This window comes from Lipotes vexillifer, unplaced genomic scaffold (genome assembly GCF_000442215.2).
Source record: "Lipotes vexillifer unplaced genomic scaffold, Lipotes_vexillifer_v1.1 scaffold311, whole genome shotgun sequence".
In the NCBI taxonomy this organism is placed as follows: domain Eukaryota; kingdom Metazoa; phylum Chordata; class Mammalia; order Artiodactyla; family Lipotidae; genus Lipotes; species Lipotes vexillifer.
The window spans coordinates 400694-422341 of record NW_006791012.1 but is presented as its reverse complement, the minus strand read 5'-3'; the positions used below and the strand labels follow the sequence as shown (position 1 = coordinate 422341).

The 21648-nt window shown below is 44.9% G+C and overlaps 1 protein-coding gene across 2 annotated transcripts in view; it reads left to right on the top strand.

Annotated features, from left to right (window-relative positions):
- ARHGAP25 (Rho GTPase activating protein 25) overlaps positions 1-21648 on the top strand; it is a 110676-nt gene that overhangs the window by 17440 nt on the left and 71588 nt on the right. Inside the window, exon 2 of one of the 2 annotated variants that reach the window (XM_007464082.1) lies at positions 6252-6416. In XM_007464082.1, the coding sequence (XP_007464144.1) occupies positions 6356-6416 (61 nt within the window). In that variant the 5' untranslated portion in view covers positions 6252-6355. Of the gene's footprint in view, positions 1-6251; positions 6417-21648 lie in introns of those variants that run through there. The other variant, XM_007464083.1, reaches the window with a different exon arrangement.

Genomic DNA, 21648 nt, shown 5'->3' with positions numbered 1-21648 from the left:
AGGAGACGCGGGTTCGTGCCCCGGTCCGGGAAGATCCCACGTGCCGCACAGCGGCTGGGCCGCCATGCCATGGCCGCCGCGCCTGCGCGTCCGGAGCCTGTGCTCCGCAACGGGAGAGGCCACAACAGTGAGAGGCCCGCGTAACGCAAAACAAAACAAAACAAAGCAAGACAGTGAGATGAAGGACAAACATGAGAAACTGTCTCGAAATGCAGAGGACAGTAACAGAGGTGATAAAATGAAAGACAAAGAGGCTACAAACGAAGAACTAGCAGGCAGCTAACCAGAGTTTCTGAAGGAGATGCTAGAGCGAGAGGGATGAAAGTCACAAATAAAGGTATAAGATAACCTTCCTTTTGCAAGGTCACTCAGACACATAGATACCTAGACATTTGTGACCCCTACAAATGGCCGGTAAGCACATTAAAAAGTAACTTGAGTTTCACTATTAATTAAAAAATTGTTTGAATAACTGGCAATGATTTAAAATAAAACAATGCCAACTTTTAGCGAGGCCATGAGGGAACTGGACCCTTCATATATCACTGATGTGAACATAAACTGGTAGAACCTTCTGTAAGACAGTTTGGAAACACACGTCAAGTCTTAACATTTTCATATCCTTTTTCACAGTATTTCCACCTCTAAGAATTCACCTGGGGGTGAGGGAAAAAGTGGGAGAATGGATTTCCGCAGATACTTAATTATAAGAAGTTTATAAAACTTTGTGCATCCCTCAAATGCTCAGTGGTACAGGGGTTTGTTGAATAAATTTGGCTCTCATTACATAATTAAAAACTATGAGGCCATTAATAATGATGTTTTAGGAAAATGCTTAAGGATAGATAACTATTCATTTTTTTGTCAAGGCATGATAGCAGTTTATAAAACAACATGCATGGTAATTTTTGAATTAAAACAATATATATACAGATATGCGATATCTAACGTACAGCACGGTGACTGTAGCAAATAATACAGTATTATATGTGGGAAAGTTGCTGAGAGTAGCTCGTAAGCATTCTGACCACACACACACACACACACACACACACACACACACACACACAAATAGTAACAATGTTAACTATGTGAGGTAATGGGTGTGTAAATCATCTTAATCTTAGTAATCACACATCTGCATTGTATATGGATATCAAATCATGTTGTACACTTTCAACATATACAATTATATTTGCCAATTATTTCTTAATGAAGTTAAAAATAGTATATACATACACTACATCCAGAGAGGAGGCTGAGAAGGAGAAAATTTTTCTTTACATCTTAAATGGTAACCGTGACTTTTATTTTCTTTATACATACTTAAAACTTGCATAGACTTCTATAATGGTAAAAACAACAATAAAAGGAATGTATACGAAGTCCTCCAATGACTGTCATCTCAGAGTGGAGTCCAAGCCGTCAGCCAGTGCCTGAGGCCCTGGCCCAGCGGCCCTGCCCCCTCGGCCCATCTGTCCGTCTCCCCCTCTTCCAACCTTACCCCGTAGCCGTAGCCATATGCCAGGCTCCCTCACTATGCTTCCTGCCTGCCTGCTCTTTCCTGGGTCACCTTTCCTGGGAAGCCTTCCCTGGCCACCCAAGCAGAGCTCACATTTCCTGTTCCACCCTACTCAGTGCGTACACTATTTTTTTTTTTGTCTCCAATGGCACTGCCGTTATGTTTACACTTCTCTCTCCTGAGTCATTTGAGGATTAGGCCAGGTTCTTAATCATCCTGTTTACTCAACATCCATCCAGCACAGTCCTGGATGAATGTTTATGGAGTGAATGAGGGAACGAATGAACGTGAGCTCTGGGTTCCCACAGCTGCAGGACATCTGCATTGAGCATCCCGCAGCTCTCTAAATGCAACCTCCCCTGGACTGACAGAGCCCACCACCTTCTCCTTGAGGTACCTTGACTCTCCCTCCTCATTAGTAACTCTCACTCTTCCGGTCGACACTCCATCTCTGTGATTGGAGCCTCCATCTCTGCAGGCACTGGGGCCAGGACCGTGGGCATCTTTTTCTCCCATAGAAACTCCCCGGGGCCATCAATCCTACCACCTGGATGGCTTTTGCCTTGTTCTCCCTTCTTTCCCTGAACGCGGCCATTGACGTCTCCCCGGCTCTCACTCTCACCCGCACGTCTGCCACAGCCTCTGCAGCCTTGCCCTAATAAAAACTCCCCAGTAGCTTCTGTTTCCTCTGGTGTAAAGTCAAAACTTTTCCCAGGGATCCACCACGATCCAGCCCTGGTCTCCCTCTCCAGCTTCGTCTCTCCTTCATCCCTCCCCTTTCATCCTTTTCAGGAGCAAACTGATGAGGTCTTTCTTCCCTCTGTGCCTATCGCATGCTGTTTGTTTCGTATGGAAAACTTCTGCAATGCTTTTGCTTCCCTCACTTATTCCTGAAGCCTTGATAGAAAAGACACTTCCTTCAGAAAGCCTTCCCTCACAACCCCAAGTCCCAATTAGGCCCCTCCAAGATAAAGTCCCATACTCCCCAAACTGCCCCCGGTATACCCTTCTCATGTAGTATTTAATTGTTGACTTAACTGTTCTCTCTCAACAGACTGTAAGGTGAATGGGGGCAGAAACAAAGTCAGCTTGCTCATGAACATTCCACCAGAGTCCAGTAAAAAAATTAAGCCCTTAATTAATGATTAGCATTTAGTAAGCAAATAGATGAATGAATGTTTGCTTTTCCTTTTGCTATGGCAGATGCTGATTCAAACTTTGGAACCAGACGAGACATCTAAAGTTGTTCATTTTCTGAAGGTCAGAAACTGGGGAGCAGAGCTGCAGCGATGCTGCCCGTCACCCCTACCCAAGCAGCTGACTGCTCCAGGGCAGGCTTTTCGGAGGGAAAGGCAGCTGTGCTGGGCCTTTCCAGGGGTGCTTTTCTTCTGGCTGCCTTTCCAAGTATTCATTAACAACTTCCCCATCAGTCACGAGATTTTCCCAAGACTTACAGGAACCTACCCTGAAGGGTAAGGGAAGTTCTCTCCATGTTTCTAAATGCTGCCTTCAAGATATTTTCAGAGTTCTTGAGTTTAAGGTCCCAGGATTGAACCTTTGCATGATGTCAAGTTCCCTGTGGAGATGTTGCTGGGCTGGGACTCAGGATGCCTATCCACACTTGCCTCCACCCCAAGTCAGGATAGAAAAGAGAAATGCTGTTTGGGTCAGGCAGGCAGTAATGCCGAGCGGGTGCTCTGAAGTCTCTAACTGACTGAGTCAAGTTCAGAGGAATCCAGCACCCCTGGGGTGCTTGGAGGGTAGCTGAGCCGTGTTGGTGTGACGGATGGAGTATTGATCAGCAAACATTTACTCCTTTTTCCCCCTACCCCCCACCCCCGGGTTGTGTGTACTTCCTGTTTCACTGACTTTGGACTTGGTCACGTGATGTGTGTTGGTCACTAGAATATGAGCAGATATGATAAGAGCAGAGGCTTTAAATATGCTTATGTGGTTCTTCCCTCTTACACTCCTTTCATTCACAATGAGAAGAATATGCCTCAGGTCAGCCCTGCTCCTTCAGTCTGGTCCCCCGGATATAAGTTTTTTTTGTTTTTGTTTTTGTTTTTGTTTTGCGGTACGCGGCCCTCTCACTGTTGTGGCCTCTCCCGTTGCGGAGCACAGGCTCTGGATGCGCAGACCCAGCGGCCATGGCTCACGGGCCCAGCCGCTCCGTGGCATGTGGGATCCTCCCGGACCGGGGCACAAACCTGTGTCCCCCGCATCAGCAGGTGGACTCTCAACCACTGCGCCACCAGGGAAGCCGGATATAAGTTTTGGACAGCTTAGTTTGAGGTGGTTATTTCTTATATAAGCAGAGATGTGTATGATTTGGGGTTCAAGGGGCAGTCTGGGCTGAAAATCTACATTGGATGGATCAGCAGATGCATGGCTTTTAAAGCCTTGAGACAGATGAGCTCACCAAGGTGTGCGTATAGATGGAAGAGTAGTTCAGTGAGTGAATCCTGGTTTCCTTCACTGTTAAGAGGTCAGGGAGATGAGACGGAATCAGCAAGGAGATGGAGATGAAGCAGAATGGCAGGCAGACAACCACACCAGTGAGGAACCCTGGGAGCCCAGTGGAGAGAGGGCTTGGGCTTGGAGAAAGGAATCAAGTGTGTCAAAGTGAGATGACATGTGGAATTGACTAGTGGGTTCAGTGACAGGGATGTGGTTGATGTCCTTGATCAGAATATATTCGGTGGAGTCATAGGAGCAAAAACATCAACCAAAAAGATTCAGGAGAGAATAGTAGGACAAGTGTTTGCAAGTATAGACAATTCTTACGAAAACTTGGCTCAGAAATGAAGGAGAGAAATGGGGCTGTAGCCAAAGGGGGAAATGATTAAACTATAGTATATAAAAGAATAAGTGTGGGGCTTCCTTGGTGGCGCAGTGGTTGAGAGTCCGCCTGCCGATGCGGGGGACACGGGTTTGTGCCCCGGTCCGGGAGGGTCCCACATGCCGCGGAGCGGCTGGGCTTGTGGGCCATGGCCGCTGGGCCTGCGCGTCCGGAGCCTGTGCTCCACAAAGGGAGAGGCCACGGCGGTGAGAGGCCTGTGTACCGCAAAAAAAACAAAAACAAAAGCAAAAAACAAAAAACAAAAGAATAAGTGTGAATGCTGGTGGCAATGATCCAAGAGAGAGAAGAAACTGATGAAACAGTAAAGATAGAGGAGTGATGACACAGTTTATCCTTCGGAACTGGGAGAAGATTGAGTGTGTGAGCTTCCATGCATGGAAGTGAGGGCGCTACAGTGATGGGAGCTTGCAGACATTCTCGTCCAGTTGCATCAACTTTCTCAATGGAACAGGAAGCCAGGGCATCAACAGAGTGAGTACATGGAGGCAAAGAAGAAAGTATAGCAGAGTCATCCAGGAGGGCTGAAGAATGACTGGACCAAGGATGTGTAGTTCATATTCTGGCCAGTAGTGACTCTTGTGAGCACTCTTACCTACTATCTTATTAGTCCCATTACCTTATAGCCTTATTAGTCTTATTATCTACTATCTTTAATAAGCCTCATGATAGCCCTCTGAAGTAGGTCCTATTATTTGCCTCATTTATAGATGAGAATATTGAAGCACAGAGTAGTCAAGAAACTTATCCAAAGTCACACAGCAAGAAAGTGGTTGGGCCAGGATTTGAACACAGGCAGTCTGGCTCTTGGACCAAATACTTAATCACTAGGTTAGTCTGGCCCAGTTGAACATACGAAAGCCTGTCACGGAACTGAACTAAATGGAATAAGGGTTGAATTGATGTTTGTGGTGTAACCACTATGCCTCCAGCTCTGTACTAGATGCCTTCACAACTCTGTGCAGTCATGGTTATTATCAACCCATTTTACTGCTAAGGATACTGAGGCCTAGAGAGATTCAGTTGCTTGTTAAAGGCTGCAGAGCTAGGAAGTGGAAGAACTGAGTTGTGAACACATATCAGTCTGATTCCCAAACCCACACCCTGTACACAAGGTCAAAGAACCATTATAACACTTAAGTGGGTCTACCCAGCTAAAGCTCACTTATTAGCTAAATACATCAGAACCCTCCTGACATCAGGCTGAGATCACTTGGAACCTTTGTCCTGAGTAGGTGGGGAACTTACTCTGTGGGCCTTATAGCAGGAAGAAAGTGGTGACCTAAACGAAGGTGACTTTGGGGGAAAGCTCTTTGTCTTACTGACCGTTTTTGTAAGCCCACTCTGTTCAATGAGAAGGGAGCCTTAGAGGTAGATGGCCAGAGTCTTAGAATTTTCTTTCTTTTTCTCTTAATCAAACCTCTAGGCTTATAACCCAACAGCACTCACTCTACTTATATAAGCATTTCCAAAAACCATTTTCTCAAGAAAGAGATTATAATGTATCATTACACTGAACAACCACCCACTTCCTCAAATGCAAGGAAGTAGACAGTTAAAAAAAAGCCAAGAGGCAGCCGTTGTTTATCACGACCTCGCCTCAGTGAGGCCTGAGATTCTTTTGAACAGGAGCTTTGCTTCCCATGACGCAGAGTGAAGTGTCAACTGTGATATTTCTGGTAATACTGAAAGCAGGAAAAGCAGGGTGCACACTTCACGAGGTACCAGCCCCCTGAGGGACCGTGGGCGGGTTTGGGTGCCATCCCCGGTGACAGATGGATGGACCTTTCATCTGAGAAAGGAGAAGACATGCTGGCAGGTCAGCCTCAAACCCAAGATTGCTTGTGAAGCAATCGTAAAGGGGAAAACACACACACACAAGCTTGTGAGGCAAGAAGATCAAAAAGCCAAGAAGGGCGTGAATTGAGGCAGACTCCCTGCTTCAGCAGCAACTCGCCCAAACCAGAAGCAAAATGTCCTTGAAGTTGCCAAGAAACTGGGATTTCAACCTGCGAGGGGAGGCTGGGAAAATAGGTATGGTCAACGTCTTTTTGCTGCCTTTGTGGTTCTCATACTTGAGTTCCCACCATTTGCATGTCGGTCTGCAGGGAGCATAGTCTACTTAAAAATGAATCTGTCGGCAGAGCTGGGTTTGGGGTAAAATTTACACTCAAACTGATATGTTGGCTCAGAGTTCCCAAGTGCTGGGGAGGGGTTCTTTTTTGTTTGGAGGTGGTGGGAATGGAGCTCCCTGGTGTGTGGGATCCGGGGTGCTTGGGATGGACTAAGGCTACAGATCTCACAAAACATGGTGAGTTTTTCTCTGTTTATCATGGAAGGATAATTTCCCTCCTGTTTGGACACTCATCTGTATTTTGAGTGGATTTTGGTAGGAGTCTTTGGAAATGCTTGATCTGTAAAGGAATGCAGGGTGTTCTGTTTTGTGAGCCCACTGGGTCCCCAGACCTTCTCTGTGGACTCGGGGATAAGGTGGTGTTACTTGTAGCAAGAAGTAAATAGTGTGGACAAGACAGGAATACAGAGACCTTTGAAGGTATAACGAAGACATGTTTAATTAAAGGGACAGAATACATTTTAGATTAATTACCTTAGGGGACTCTGGTATGTTTTCTGAGATATTCTGGCCTTTAATTCATACCTCTTCTCATTAATGATGTTGGTGATACATTGATTTTTAAAAAAATTTTTTATTGAAATATAGTTGATTTTCACTGTTGTGTTGGTTTCAGGTGTACAGCAAAGTGATTCAATTGTACATGTATATAAACATATATATTATTTTTTTACATCATCTTCCATTATATGTTATGACAAGATATTGAGTATGGTTCCCTGCGTTACACAGTAGGTCCTTGTTGGTAATCTATTTTATATATAGTAGTGTGTATATTTTAATCTGAAACTCCTAATTTATTTCTTCCCTACCCTTTCCCCTTTGGTAACCATAAGTTTGTATTCATGTCTGTGAGTCTATTTCTGTTTTGCAAATAAGTTCATTTGTATCTTTTTTTTTAAGATACCACATATAAGCAATATCATATGATATTTATCTTTTTCTCTGGCTTACTTCACTTAGTACGATAATCTCTAGGTCCATTCATGTGATACACTGATTTTAAGCTGTTATATAATTGTTATCATGAGTTTCTTTATATGGGTTCCTTCTACTGTTAAATTGACCCCAGTAATTTAGAATAGAGCAGTTGGGCTGGAAATGATTCCCTGTGTTTTGCCCTTATGCTTGTATAGTGAGATAACTTCCTTGTTAATAGACATAGATAAGTATTAAGGTGTTTCTAATGGCTTGGAAAAGTTTTGCTTGGAACAGGTTTAAACCTGGGCTTCTAACAGTGGTTAATGAGCTACTAAAGCAAGGGGTCCACTGCAAAGTCACATATCTGAGTGTTAATGATATAGGTCTGAGAAAGAATTTGAAAGAAAATTGAGAGTAATCAGAGAAGCCATCTATCTTGGTAACCAGGGAGGATTAGTGGTCCCTAACCAAGCTGGGAATCATTGCAGGTCGGTTCAGAGAATGAGAGATTTTACATAATCAGAGGTTTTTCTCCTAACTACTGTTGATATCAATGTACTTGGCCAATGCTCATTCTATTGTACGGCATAAAAAATTTGTTTTTAGAAGTAAAACTTCTATGGTTCTGGTCCTTTCGAAAATGTCTCGCTTCTATTTACGTGGGGTCATTCTACGCTCTCACCATCTGTGTTTGAACAAGTCTTATTCTCCTTCTTTTAAAAATGGAAGCTTGAGACAGTTAATGGTTAAATGATTAATTGATTAAATGGTTAAATGATCTTTTTCAGGGATAGAGGACGTTACCACATTAGAGTGCAGGTCTTCATAATCTCAGACCTGGGATGAGGTTGGGTAGATTTCATGATTTCTACCAACATTTCTTAAAACATGGTCCCATAGTTAGCCTGTGTTGGAAGTCACCACAAGTGCTCACTAAAAATGCAGATTCCTGGGCATCACCCTGACTTGTAAAGTCAGAATCTCTAAAGGGAGATCCAAGCATCTGCAATGTAATAAGCTCCCAGCCCTCCATCTCACCTGATCAAGAAGTCCGGCTGTGGTCTGGGTTAGTAGACTTGGACAATTACCATTCATCTAGCATAGAGCGTGGTGCTGGGTCCTAGTGGGCACACAGCAAATATTTGTTGATTGAATGAATGATTGAGTACAAGCAGATATTATTTAGTATTTTTTAATGAAAAAAATCATAATTACATAATGAAATACAGAGGAGCCCTTGTCATTATCTATGCCATTTACAAGTTTATCACCCCAAGAGATTGGACTGCAGCCAGAATACTTTTTGTGAGTGTCACGTTGATGAGAATTCAGATCACAGGCTGAGCCCTCTGAGGGAAGAGAGTCATTGACTCAGCCATGGGACCTCTGGTCCCTTCTCCAGCACCCTGTGTCCAGGTGTGACTGTAGGAACTGACTTAAGAATAACCAAAGAAGCTCACGTCTATTAAAAAATGTGTGGAGCTGGGAGTCATGACAGGGAGTCATGACCTGTGGTTTTTCTAGCCTGGGCTAGTCAGGAGTAGGTCTGGGTTTCTCAGTCTGGACACTACAGATATTTTGGGCTGGTTAGTTCTCAGTGATGGAGGCTATCCTGTGCATTATAGGATGTTAGCAGCATCCTCAGCCTCTATCCACTAGATGACAGTAGCACTCCCCTACCACTATCAGTTGTGACAACCAAAAATATCTCCAGAAGTTACATCTCTCCAAGTTGACCACTGGAATAGATCATCACCAAGAGGGTGTGGTTATCACATCACTTGGGACTGGAATCCAAGTATTACCTCATGATTCATTGTCAAGGTCAACTTTCAAGAGGCTCTTAGTAAGATATAACTTCAGGGAATCGGCAGTGCCCTAGGAGGACACCAGGTTCAGCACTTACTTAGGGAAATAGCAAGACACTGATCCATGATGTGTCCCAGGAAGGGGCTCCAACATCTTTTTGGTGAGCGGCACTTCTAGTTCCCTCTGAGTCTTGTGAGTGCTGAGTCAGGGCTGGAATGAAAGTGGAAGTCTCCGAGAGAGGGTGGAGGACTCTCCTCTGTACTTCCATCTCAGAGAGTGGGGAGGGCCCCAGTGGCTGGGAGGCTGACCAGAGACCACACCATGGGTCTGGAAGTGGGGGGAGAATGTGACCCAAGCTACCCTGCGTCTGACCTATTGGTCCTTGGAGGGAACAGGGGTTGGAGGCAAGGGAAACGCAGAGCCAGCAGACTTGACTTGAGGTGGAGCCAGGAGCACATACTTCTTCCTTCGATCCTTTGTCATCTTCAATTTTAGTCCAATAGTTAAAATCACGATAGCCTTCCATTTCCTTCATGTAGTGTTACTCATATCTTTTACTCTTTCATTTATTTGTCTTTCTAACTGAGCTGTAAGCCCTAGAGGGTGGGTTCTAGGATGCAGTGTCCTTTCCCGCATACTGTCCAAGGGTATGGCACATCCAGAGGCTGGCATGTAGGTGCTCTATTGAGAGGGTATTGACCATCCAGGGAAAGCCCTTCCTGCCCGGCTGCTGGGGAGGTCTTAGTTGGAAGATCTCTGGGTGAATTTCAGGACCACCCACATTGTATCCAGTTGCAGGCACGTATTACATTTTTCTCTGCTCCCCTAAGCCAAATGAGGGGAGAATGGGCCCTAGAGAGCATATGACTCTGAGATACATTAAAAAAGTGACTTTGGAGGGACAGTTGTTTTCAACTTTTTTTTCCCCTCTGAAATTCAATGTTGAAAAAAAATTATCCAGAAACAAAAATTCATTATTCTAATCTCCCAAGTAGTGAAGTGAAAAACAACAGTAGTGGAGGGCTTTTTTCCACTTGATAAATCATTGTTTGCCTGATATGGGATCTAGTTTTGCTCTTTAGAAAATCAGAGTAAAGGGAATAAAAATATTTGTTACTTAAGACCCTGTAACTAGACCAATTTCCAATGTAGGTTATTATTCTTGTTAAAAGCTGTCAGATTTGAAGGTACAGTTTTAGGTAAACAGATGCATAGATAGATACAGAAATCCACAGAAACAGAGAGAATTGAATATATAAATAAGTCCTATGAATCCAAAAATAGTTTAAAAAATGAAGAAACAACATGAATAGGCATTTTACAGGATAGGAATAATACTGCCAATAAATATATGGAAATATGGTTAATCACAGTAATTAGGAAATGTAAATTAAAAGCACAATGACATACCTAACCTCACCCACCAAAATTGCTAAAATGAAAAATTCTGACAATACCAAGTGTTGTCAAGGACACAGAGCAATAGGAACTCTCAGACACTAAGAATAAAACAATTTTGGAAAACAATTTAGCATTGCTCAGTGAAACTGATGATGTACAAACTCTACGAAGCAGCCATTTCCCTCTGGAGACTGTCCCCTGGAGAAGCTATTGTGTATATGAACAAGAAGAGATGTACAGAAGTTCCACAGTAGTATTTCCTGCAATAACAAGGGGCAGGAAACAACCCAAGTGCCCATCAATAACAGAATAGAAAAATAAATTGTAGTATCTTTATACAATGTAATTCTACCCAAGAGCAAAAACTAATTAATTGTGGTCATATATTTCAAGATGAGTCTGAATAGCAAAAACTTAATTTTAGGCAGAAAAGGGAAGTCACAGAAGATCAGAATGGGGATTCATTTACAGGAAGCTTAAAAACTGTGTATGTATATGGCAAAACTATAAAGGAAAAATTGACTAATCAACTATACAAGCACAGGCAAGATAAAGAAATATAGACAGGGCTGTGAGTAAATCTTACTGAGGCAAGTCAGCAAGGATCGCAGATTAGGGAAAAGAAAGGGAAATGCATTTGGGAAGCTCCAAATGTACCTAACTCACGTTATTGGTAGTAACATGAGAAGTTATTTTATTATTGTATATAAAACGAACAAAGAAACGAACGCGTAAATAAACACTCAAAAATCTGGAAGGAGATATACAATTTGTTAATACAGTTGACCCTTGAACAATGCGGGGGGGGGGGGTTAGGGGCGCAGGACCCTCCCTCCGCATTCTGTGCAGCCAGAAATCTGAGTACTACTATCGCTGCCTCAGAAACAAAGGAATTGATAAATGACTCACTCAAGGGGGCAAGATGTTGAAATAGCAAAAGGATCTCCAATCGGACACAAACTTCTCGCTGCACTTAAAGATCTGTAAAATGAAAACACAGGAACTATATTTATCAAAAAAATTCACCAGGGCTTCCCTGACGGCGCAGTGGTTGAGAGTTCGCCTGCCGATGCGGGGGACACGGGTTCGTGCCCCGGTCCGGGAGGATCCCACATACTTGGGAGCGGCTGGACCCGTGAGCCATGGCCGCTAAGCCTGTGCGTCCGGAGCCTGTGCTCCGCAATGGGAGAGGCCACAACAGTGAGAGGCCCACACACCGAAAAAAAAAAAAAATTCACCTATAAGTGGACCTGCGCAGTTCAAACCTGTGTTGTTCAAGGGCCAACTGGAGTAGCTGATTATGGGTGAAGGATTTATGGGTGAGGTATAACCACACATGTATGTATTATTACTTTATAAGTATTTTCCAGAGTTTCTATAGTGAACAAGTATTAACTACATGGTTAAGAATACTCAAAGCTAAAACAAATTCCAGTGCTTGGCCAGGCGTGTTGGCACAAGGTCTGGCGGCACATGCTCTTTGGTAGTCGGCAGCCAGGTGCAAAGCCCCCCTGCAACTGCAGAGGTCGCAACCAGCCAGGGCCTACACGTGGTCATCGGCAAGATGCTCATTATAGGGGTGTTGGAAAGATCCTGGGACTGGTTAAGAAGACTAAGTTGGTGATGATGGTCCCATCACACACAAGACAGCTTGAAAGAAAAAATGCCTCTCATGAGGCAGCTCTGTGGTTATTTCATTGGATAGAGGAGAAGGGAGTGTGTAAAGAGCTAATGTGAAGCCTCAGAGTTGGCACAGCGATTGAGACAAAAGGGCACCCGTGGAGACTCAGGGAAATACCACAGGGAGAGCCAGGGTGAGGTGCAGGCCAATGGGACAGACTCCAGCCTGGGGGTGGTCTGTAAGTTTTGTGGAGTCCCCAGAGGGGAACTGAGATATGGGAGTTACAAAGAGAGAAAATAATTTGCATTTCTTGTCTATGCTTTACTCATCACCATTTTTCTCCTTGAAAGCTTTTTTTGTTCTTCCTTTGAATACGTTCTAAAAAATCAAAATCACTTTACACACACACACACAATGACACCCATAGGTCTGGCAAGCAAATCTAACGACAGTCCTTCTCTCTGCTCCTCCAAGGCTTACAGGCTAGTGTGGCATAGACAGAGAAACAATTACAGGACATCAAGACCAGTCCTATGATAACAGCCATGGGAGCCACTGGAGGGCTCCTAGGAATCGGCATGCTGGTCCCGCCACCTCTCTCCCCAACACTGCTATTCATTTTTATCTATATATCTGTAGATAAAAGATATCTATAGATATATCTTTAAGATATAGATGTGTATGTTCTTCAGTGAGTCCCAGACTTGCCATCCTTCTCGGACTGATTTTCCTGTACATGGTCCCCGTTCTTTTGGAGAAGAAAAATCTCTATAATTTTGTGTAGCTCCTCCTTGTGAAGGGATTACACCTGCCCGCTTACTCTTGCCACAGGTGCTTCCCCAAGCAGACGCACGCACACTCTAGACCCCAGCCATGTCCTTTTCAGTTCCCTGCCCTTTCTCATCTGCCTGGAGCCCTCTCTACTCAGGGCTCCCTTACTACCACCCGATTCCTGCCCGTGCTTTAGCCCACACTTTGTCTCCTTTGAGGGACTGGCGTGCTTCCTCGTTTCTGTTAAGACAGCTGTGAAACTCATTGTATTTCTCTTTTTGTCTTGGCTGCCAGGAAGCTCAGAGCTAAATTAGGCTCTATCACATTTCAGTCACACTGTAAACATCTTGTCCCCTGGGAAACCTTGAGTCTACCTATCACTGGAAGGAGAGTGTAACAATCCTTTCCCAGGCCATTTAAACAGAGAGACTCACAGATCTAGAAACTGTGGACTTCCTTTGCGGTGAGCTCAGTGAAGGCTCCTGAACTTGAGAGATTTGAGTCAAACCTACCGACTGATCGATTGGCTTTTATCTTTTTAATTAATTAATTATTTTTAAACATCTTTATTGGAGTATAATTGCTTTACAATGATGTGTTAGTTTCTGCTTTATAACAAAGTAAATCAGCTATACATATACATATATCCCCATATCTCTTCCCTCTTGCATCTCCCTCCCTCCCACCCTGCCTATCCCACCCCTCTAGGTGGTCACAAAGCACCGAGCTGATCTCCCTGTGCTATGCAGCTGCTTCCCACTAGCTATCTATTTTACATTTGGTAGTGTATATATGTCCATGCCACTCTCTCACCTTGTCCCAGCTTACCCTTCCCCCTCCCCGTGTCCCCAAGTCCATTCTCTAGTAGGTCTGCATCTTTGTTCCCGTCCGCTTGGTTTTTAAACAAAGAAATTTCTCCTTAATCAGTAATGTGCAACCCCAGCGTTCTAGGCCCTCTCTGGAGAGAATTAACTCGAATTGCCTGTAAAAAGTGGCACCGACAGAAGCTTGTCTAAGGGATGAATTGCCCATTGGCTTTTCTTGATAGGAGTGTAGGAGTGCAGGAAGGTGTGTGTGGTACAGAAGAGAGTGCGTGAGCTTGGGACCCCTTTGCTGATTTGCAGTAAAGCCCAGTAAAACATTCACTTAATTATTAAACAGAATTAATAATATGTATGTTGAGAGGAAGAAAACATTTCATGCACATAACACGTTAGGTGTTTAGCAAACACCTGTTTCCTTTCTTAATAGATAATCTGATTTCTAACCTCAGATCAAGCTAGAAGCTGTGCTTGGGCTACATTACCTTGGCATCCTTACAGATGGGCTCACTAAGCTGCACTTTACTGCCACACCAACAGTTTTAATCATCCCCGCAGGTAATGATTTCATGAAATCTGCTCCTGATTATTTTGTAAAAATGAGAACAAGAAATGAACAATGCAGGTGACTCCTATGTGTAACCCTAGGTGAGAAAATTCACTGAGAATTCAGTGCTCGTACTTTGTCTCCTCTGAGGGACTGGCGTGCTTCCTCCTTTCTGTTGAGATAATTGTGAAACCTATCGTTTTTCTTTTTTTGCCTTGTCTGCCAGGAAACTCAGAGCTAAATGGAAGCTCAATCACAACTTTTACCCATTCAATTATCAGACTTATATTTTCCTTTGTCTTTGGTATAAATTTATGTGTTCATTGCAAATGGGTTTTCTATCTGAAGATGAAAAACCCATGAAGTCTTTTAAGGAGACAGTGTAAGTATATGCAATCTATCAGTAAACAACTCCTCAGGTAGCCTGTGAATAAATTCCATACTTATTAGTGGCAACTGGGCATTATAATTTTTCTAAAAACAGTGTTCAAAGAACATGAGTGCTGAGAATCAATTCTTTTAGTTCATAAATGAAAACACAATTCTATGACCACTCATATTTTATTTTATTTATTTATTTTTTTTTGCGGTACGCGGGCCTCTCACTGTTGTGGCCTCTCCCGTTGCGGAGCACAGGCTCCGGACGCGCAGGCTCAGCGGCCGTGGCTCACGGGCCCAGCCGCTCCGCGGCATGTGGGATCTTCCCGGACCGGGGCACGAACCCATGTCCCCTGCATCGGCAGGCGGACTCTCAGCCACTGCGCCACCAGGGAAGCCCCACTCATATTTTTTTGCTAGTTATATGTAAAGATGGTGGCTTCAGTACACCGAGGCCGATCATTTTCATTTCATTCATTCATTCATGTAACATGTATTTGCTCACCTCTACATGACAAGTCCTTTTCAAGGAACATTCTCAATATTGTGCCCTGTGACAGCTGCTTCACTTCCTCCTTATGCTACTCACCCACCTCCAAAATGTGTACACACAGATGTTCCAGATGGGGCTGGTGATACTCTACTGCTGGAACCCTGGCCTATGGCTTCTGAGCCATCTGTAGGCTTCCTTGTTGGTCTGAGAGTTTCAAAGTGAAAGAGGAAGAGGTACAGTATGAAATTTCTGATGCTGATATAAAATATTTTTTAATATTTAAAAATTATTTTTATAAAGTTTACCAAAAAAATTTCTAACAAAGTCTGAACTAGCCACAGTGACACAAGCCAGCTGTGCACAGTATGGTAGTTAGAAAGTTACCTTAAAGTAAATTCCACCGTCACTAGTTGCTAGTCATGTGACCTTGGTTCTCACTTTCTTTATCTATAAAATGGGCATAATCACAGTGCTAACCCATATGGCTGTTGTGACGATTAAAGGAGACGATCTTGGTAAAACCCTTAGCATAATAGCAGACATCGGCATGTGCTTCGTAAATATCACTTGTCATCATCACTGCCGCCAAGCGCATGACTACAATGTGGGTACGCTATCAACTCCTTCTAGCCAAGTCTTTGGTGAAAGCCCCAGCCAGCAGTGCTAGTTTAGTTTGTCTTAGTCCCGTTTAGTTCTTCTCTTTTTTCTTTAGACAAATGGCCTTTTCAGCATCTGCTGATCCCCTTTGCTGCCCAGGGTCAGCCCCCGGCTCACCACAGCACTGCTGCTCTGGGGTTGCTTGGCATGTCTTGTTTCTGACTCTTTCACCTCCAGTCTTTGACTCTGCAGCCCTTCCTTAAGGCATACAAATTTCATTCACTATGTTTACACAGCTACATCACTTTTCGTCATTTGTCCTTTTCCTTTCCTCTTGCTTTTCTTTTTTGTTTGTTTGTTTTTGCCATTTCTTTCCTAAGTTGGTAAAGTACCTGAGTTGTGACTTTCCTATACGGATGAGGAAAGGCTTCTGGTAAGTGTCCTGCAGGATGCTTGCTGTAGAAAGGTCCCTGTCTCCGTGCTGCTGTGATAGGGGCCGTTCCTCATACTCCTCTTACTCTGAGTAGGAAAAGAGTGACTCTGGGCTGTGCACCACCTGGGTGACCCTCCTCCATTGCTGAGGAGCTGCTTCTGCCAGAGCTGCAGATGTCTCCCTCTGTCACAAGTATCTCTGGCCATCGAAGTGAGGTTGCATACTGTTTGTTTGGGCCTCACTGGGGTCAATGGTTAACGTCTGTGATGTCTTACGTGTGAGTTACAGCAGCAGCAGATTAGTTTTTCCAGTTCTGTAAGAATCCTGCATGTGGCCAACTACTCATTTCCAGGTCGTTATTTTTAGATACAATTGTGAAGAAACAGCAGGACCTTCAAAATGAGACCTCTGTCTTCCTTGGCCTCAGTTCTCCTGTTGCAACCCAAGGGTCCTTGTGAGTGCATTCTCCCCCCTCCTTGCTCTTTTGCAATTTCCTCTGGGCACTTGGTCGTTTAGAACCCAGAAACCCATTTTGCTGGTGGGTGAGGAATCGCACTGGGCTCACAACCCAGAGCTATGATGATCACAGGTACAGAGTAAGTTGGCATCACCTGTCCATTCTCAGCCAGTGCCCTTTGTGCTCTGTCCCGAGACCAGCTTGGGCACCAGCCTTCTCCATCTGAGCTGTTCTGAGTTCCCCTGCTCAGCTAGGGTGACCAGTTGTCCCGATTTGCCTGGGACACAGGGGGTTCCTGAGATATGAGATACTCAGTATGAAAACCAGAATAGTCACCCTGGTCCCACGCTCTGTGTCTGAGAAAACAAGGCATTTTGAGAAAAGAATGCCATCATTGTAAAAGTGCTCTGTATTATCTATTGAACTGAATTTCCGGTGAGGTCGCACAGTTCAGGGTAAAAACAAAATTATGGGGAATCTTTAAACCTTGAACTGTTGTTCTTTTCGTTTTTTTCAGTACTCATGGTTAAAAATCCTTCCAGATTCTTCCTTCAGCCTGCCTGAATCTGCCACGCTAGCTTCCTCTCTCTGTTTTTATGAAATTTTAAGATTCTTGCTCGTACTTTCTCAGGAAGGATTGGGAGCCACAGCTGTCAGTCATATAGCAGAGAACTTCTTTCCAGAATCACACAAAAATCCCTGCCTTGTGGAGTCTCTATCTGGCCCCTAGGTTTGCTCTTCTATTTTCTGGATTCATTTCAACTTTACCTGTCCCTCCGCATCACCATGGCCACCACCCTTCTCCTCCTGGAAGCCTTCCTGAATTGGCCAAGTAGGATTAAACCCTCCATCTTCTGTGACATTGTACCACTTTGCTCATTTGCTCATTGCCCTTCTGTTCTGATTGACACATATTTATCAGACACCTACAATATGCTGGGCACAGTACTAGGCTCAGGATGTAAGAAGATAAAAAAATATTAAGATCTTGACTTCAAGTAGCTCAATCCCATCGGAGAGACCCTCAAGTTTAGGGTTAAGCAGGGCTCTCTGTAAAGAGAATCAGAAAGTCATAAATGACGTAACTGAGACTGTGACATTTAAAATGCTGACGTAGGGTTTGTTCCGTAACTAAAGTTTCCTTGCCCGCTTGGGCCGTAACCCCTAAATCTCTATAAGGGGCAAGTTTTCACTCGTTAATTAAAACACACCCACACCCACACACACCCCCAAAAGCTTCCAACCCCAGATGGCTATTCTGACTAAGTGCCAGTAGAGGGCGCCCACAGACAACATAACTACATTTCTACCCGTAAACTTGGTCCGTTTCCCTTATTTCTCTCCAGAAAGCCCTGGATTTAACCAGTCTCTGGTCATCACAAAGTTATCCCCATATCTCATCCTCTGTGGCCTGAAGTGCCCAGCATTATAACGGAAACGACGGATGATTTAATCACCTTTTGTGTCTTTACAGATACAAAGTAGGGTTCCAGATAAAAAATGTTTCTTGAAAGAAACGGCTCATGGTCCTAAGTAAACCATGTCCTCCCTCATAACTGTGCCATCTCTGAAGTCTCACTTGCAGGCACCCACTCCAGCGATTCTCGGCCCTCAGTGAGCTCCCATTCCATTGGTTCTACCACTTTTTCACCATCAATCCTCCATTATGTCCTCTTGACCATAGACTGCTAACTCTGGCATCGCAGAGCTGTGGAACAAACACCCTTAACTCCTCTGCCCCTAACCCTGTTTAAACCCCACAAGCCACTTTCTTGGCACCTGTACATGGGCACCTGAACATTGCTGGGGAAGGTGAGACCACTGAGCTGCCTGGATTTACTTAAAATTTGTGAACAATCATGTGAGGTGGGTGTTCAACAGACCCAGACAAGCCTGCTACGCCTAGCTAGTAAATTTCCTTTCCTTTTCCCCAAAACATTTTTTCTCTCCTCAAGGCCTTAACACCTACTCCCACGGTCACACTCACTTTTATTTCTTAGAGAAAAGTATGTGCACCTGAATGAGAACCAACTCATTTTGCTTCCGTCTACCCGTGTCTTCACCTCCAGGACTGCCCTTAGATTTGGGCACGGGGCCACCGTTTGGAGGCCTGGATCTTACAGGGTCCTGCTCTGGTCGGGCTCTAGCTGCCGAGGTGTCTGCCTACCTGTAGCCTGGGCCCTGCTAGCTGTCTAGACCACTGGGGAATGTGAAATTCCCTGCAAGGATAGCCAGAGCTGTTTCCAGGGCCGGCCCGCCTGTCTTTCCTGGGTCCTCCTAGTGGTTGTTCTGCAGAAGGTTGATGGCAGGGAGGCCCAGAACAGAGCTTGGCTGTCTGGGCTGGCGTGTTGACGTGCATGTGTGTGAGGCCTCTCACTGCGAAATGGAGCGAGCGGGCAGTGGGAAGAGAAGAGATGTGGGGGGTAGGATGAGGGGGCCTCCATCTGTATATTCTTGCCATACAGTCTCCAGTGTCGGTGGTCACTTGCCTCTTGTCATTCTATAGTCAGCCAAATTAAGGACTGGTGCAGGCCACACTGCCAAGAAGGTCATCGTCAAAGTCACTGATTGTCGGGAACTTGGCCAAGGGTGCATCTATCGCTGTCCTTGTCTCACTCCAGTGCCCTGCGGTGTTTGACACAGTTGGCCATTTCCTCCTAGAAAGAATCTCTGCGCTGGCTTGATACCGTACTCTGGGCCTTCCTTACCCCCACTAATCACTCTTTTTGAGCTTTCTTTGATGGAGTCTCCGTCTCCACCAGATTCTTAACTTTGAAGTGTCTGAGGCAGAAGTGGCTCCATCATTTGCAGGGCCTGGTGAGGAGTGAAAATGTGGAGCTCCTAGTCCCAAATTATGAAGAATTGCAAGATGGCAGCCGCAGAGGATTGAACCAGGTGCAAGGGACCTGGGGCTCAGCACAACCACACAGGTTGCGTGTCTGTGAGGCCAGCTCTGGCCCCAGGGCTCAGTTCCCTCGTCCTCTTCTCTCATCCATCCTCACTTGCTGGGTAGTCTCATCCCTTCCCATGGCTTTAAATCCCGTCTGTCCTTTGTACGTTTGCCCTGGTCTGTCTGCTGGGCTCCAGACTGCTCACCGTCTCCACCTGGATGCACCTCTCGGGCTTCTCTCTCCCAGTACGTCCGACACAGAGTCCAGAATTCTCTCTCTTCGCATTCCTCCCCACCCCATTTAGCTGACCTCAATAAAAGACTCTACCTTTCACCCGGCTGCTCGAGCTCCCACCTACAGTCATCTTCCGTTCCTGTTTTTCTCTACAGCCCTGCATCTAATTCGCCAGAAAAAAACTTTTGGATTCGTTAGCGATTTGTGTTTCTTATCTGATTATTTTCAATTATCTCTGATACTGTAAACACCATCATTTCTTGCTAAGTCTTCTGCAATTTTTTGCTAACTAGTCTTCCTGCCTCCACTCTTGCCCTGTAGAACAGGGGTCCCCAACCCCCCGGGCTGCGGACTGGTACTGGTCCGCAGCCTGTTAGGACCGGGGCCGCACAGCAGGAGGCGAGCCGTGGGCCAGCGTGTGAAGCTTCGTCTGCCGCTCCCCATGGCTTCCCATCGCTCACGTTACCGCCTGGACCATTCTTCCCCCCATGGAAAAATTGTCTTCCACAAAACTGGTCCCTGGTGCCCAAAAGGTTGGGGACCGCTGCTGTACAATATACGCTCTGCACCATGGCCAGACTTGATAGCGTTTAAAAGCAGAAATCAGCTTGTGGAACGTCTTCTTTAAAACCATCAGTATGAGATTCAAACTAATTATCCCTGCCTGTTGGGTCTGACCCCCAACCCCTTCCCCCAACCCACCTGCCTCTCCTCTGCTCCTCTCACACTGCCCTTCAGCCACGCCTACCTCCTAGTTCCTTAAACACTCAGAGCTCAAGGCCACCTCGGGCCTGTCTGCCACTCTCTCTCTGATATGCCCTTACCCAGATCTTACCATGGTCTTTCCTCCACTCCATTCAGCTTCGGCTCAAATATTTTCTCTTTAAAGAGGTCTTTCCTGACCCTAATACCTAGTATAGCATCTCCCTACTGCAGTCTCTCTTTATCCCATCATCACCTTATTCTATTTTCTTCACAGCACTTTTGTACCAGAAATGATATTCATTTGTTTTCATGTCTATGGTCTCCACCCCCACTAGACTATAAGCTCCTCGAAGGCCGGGCTTTGTCTGTTTCCCTCACTTTTAGGCTATTGCTGCCAAGAACAGTGCCTGGCATACAAATAGGTGATCTCGGAGATTTTCGTGGGATAGCTGGGGACTGCCCTGTGGCCTGCTAACTTTGCTTCACACCAGTGAAATCTGTACGTTACAATAAGACCAACACATGTTTTTCTGCTGCCCTTACTGGTGTGGAGCAATGGTTTGATCCAGAGAGACAATTCTGACTTTCTTTTGGTTTCTGAAGCTAATTTGGAAGCACATGCAGGTGACTGAGCATCCAGCTGTTCTCAAGAGAGGTTGGGACCTAAGTCACGGGGCTTAGGCTGCTGAATAGGGTGCCAAGGGATAATTCTTGCTCCTATAATCAAAGTCTTTTTTAAAAAATTGAAGTGTAGTTGATGTACAACGTTACATAAGTTATAGGTGTACAAGAGAGCGATTCATAATTTTTAAAGGTTACACTCCATTTATAGTTATTATAAAATATTAGCTATATTCTCCACGTTGTACACTATATCCTTGTAGCTTATTTTATGCATAGTAGTTTGTACATCTTCATCCCCAAAGTCTTCTTGATGATGGGGATTGAAGTGAGGCCAATGAATTAATCCCTTCACTTCAGTCTCAGGGACTGGGGAGACATGTTCAGCAGCCCCAATCCCTCTGCCTCCCCTCTTTTTTTTTTTTTTTTTTT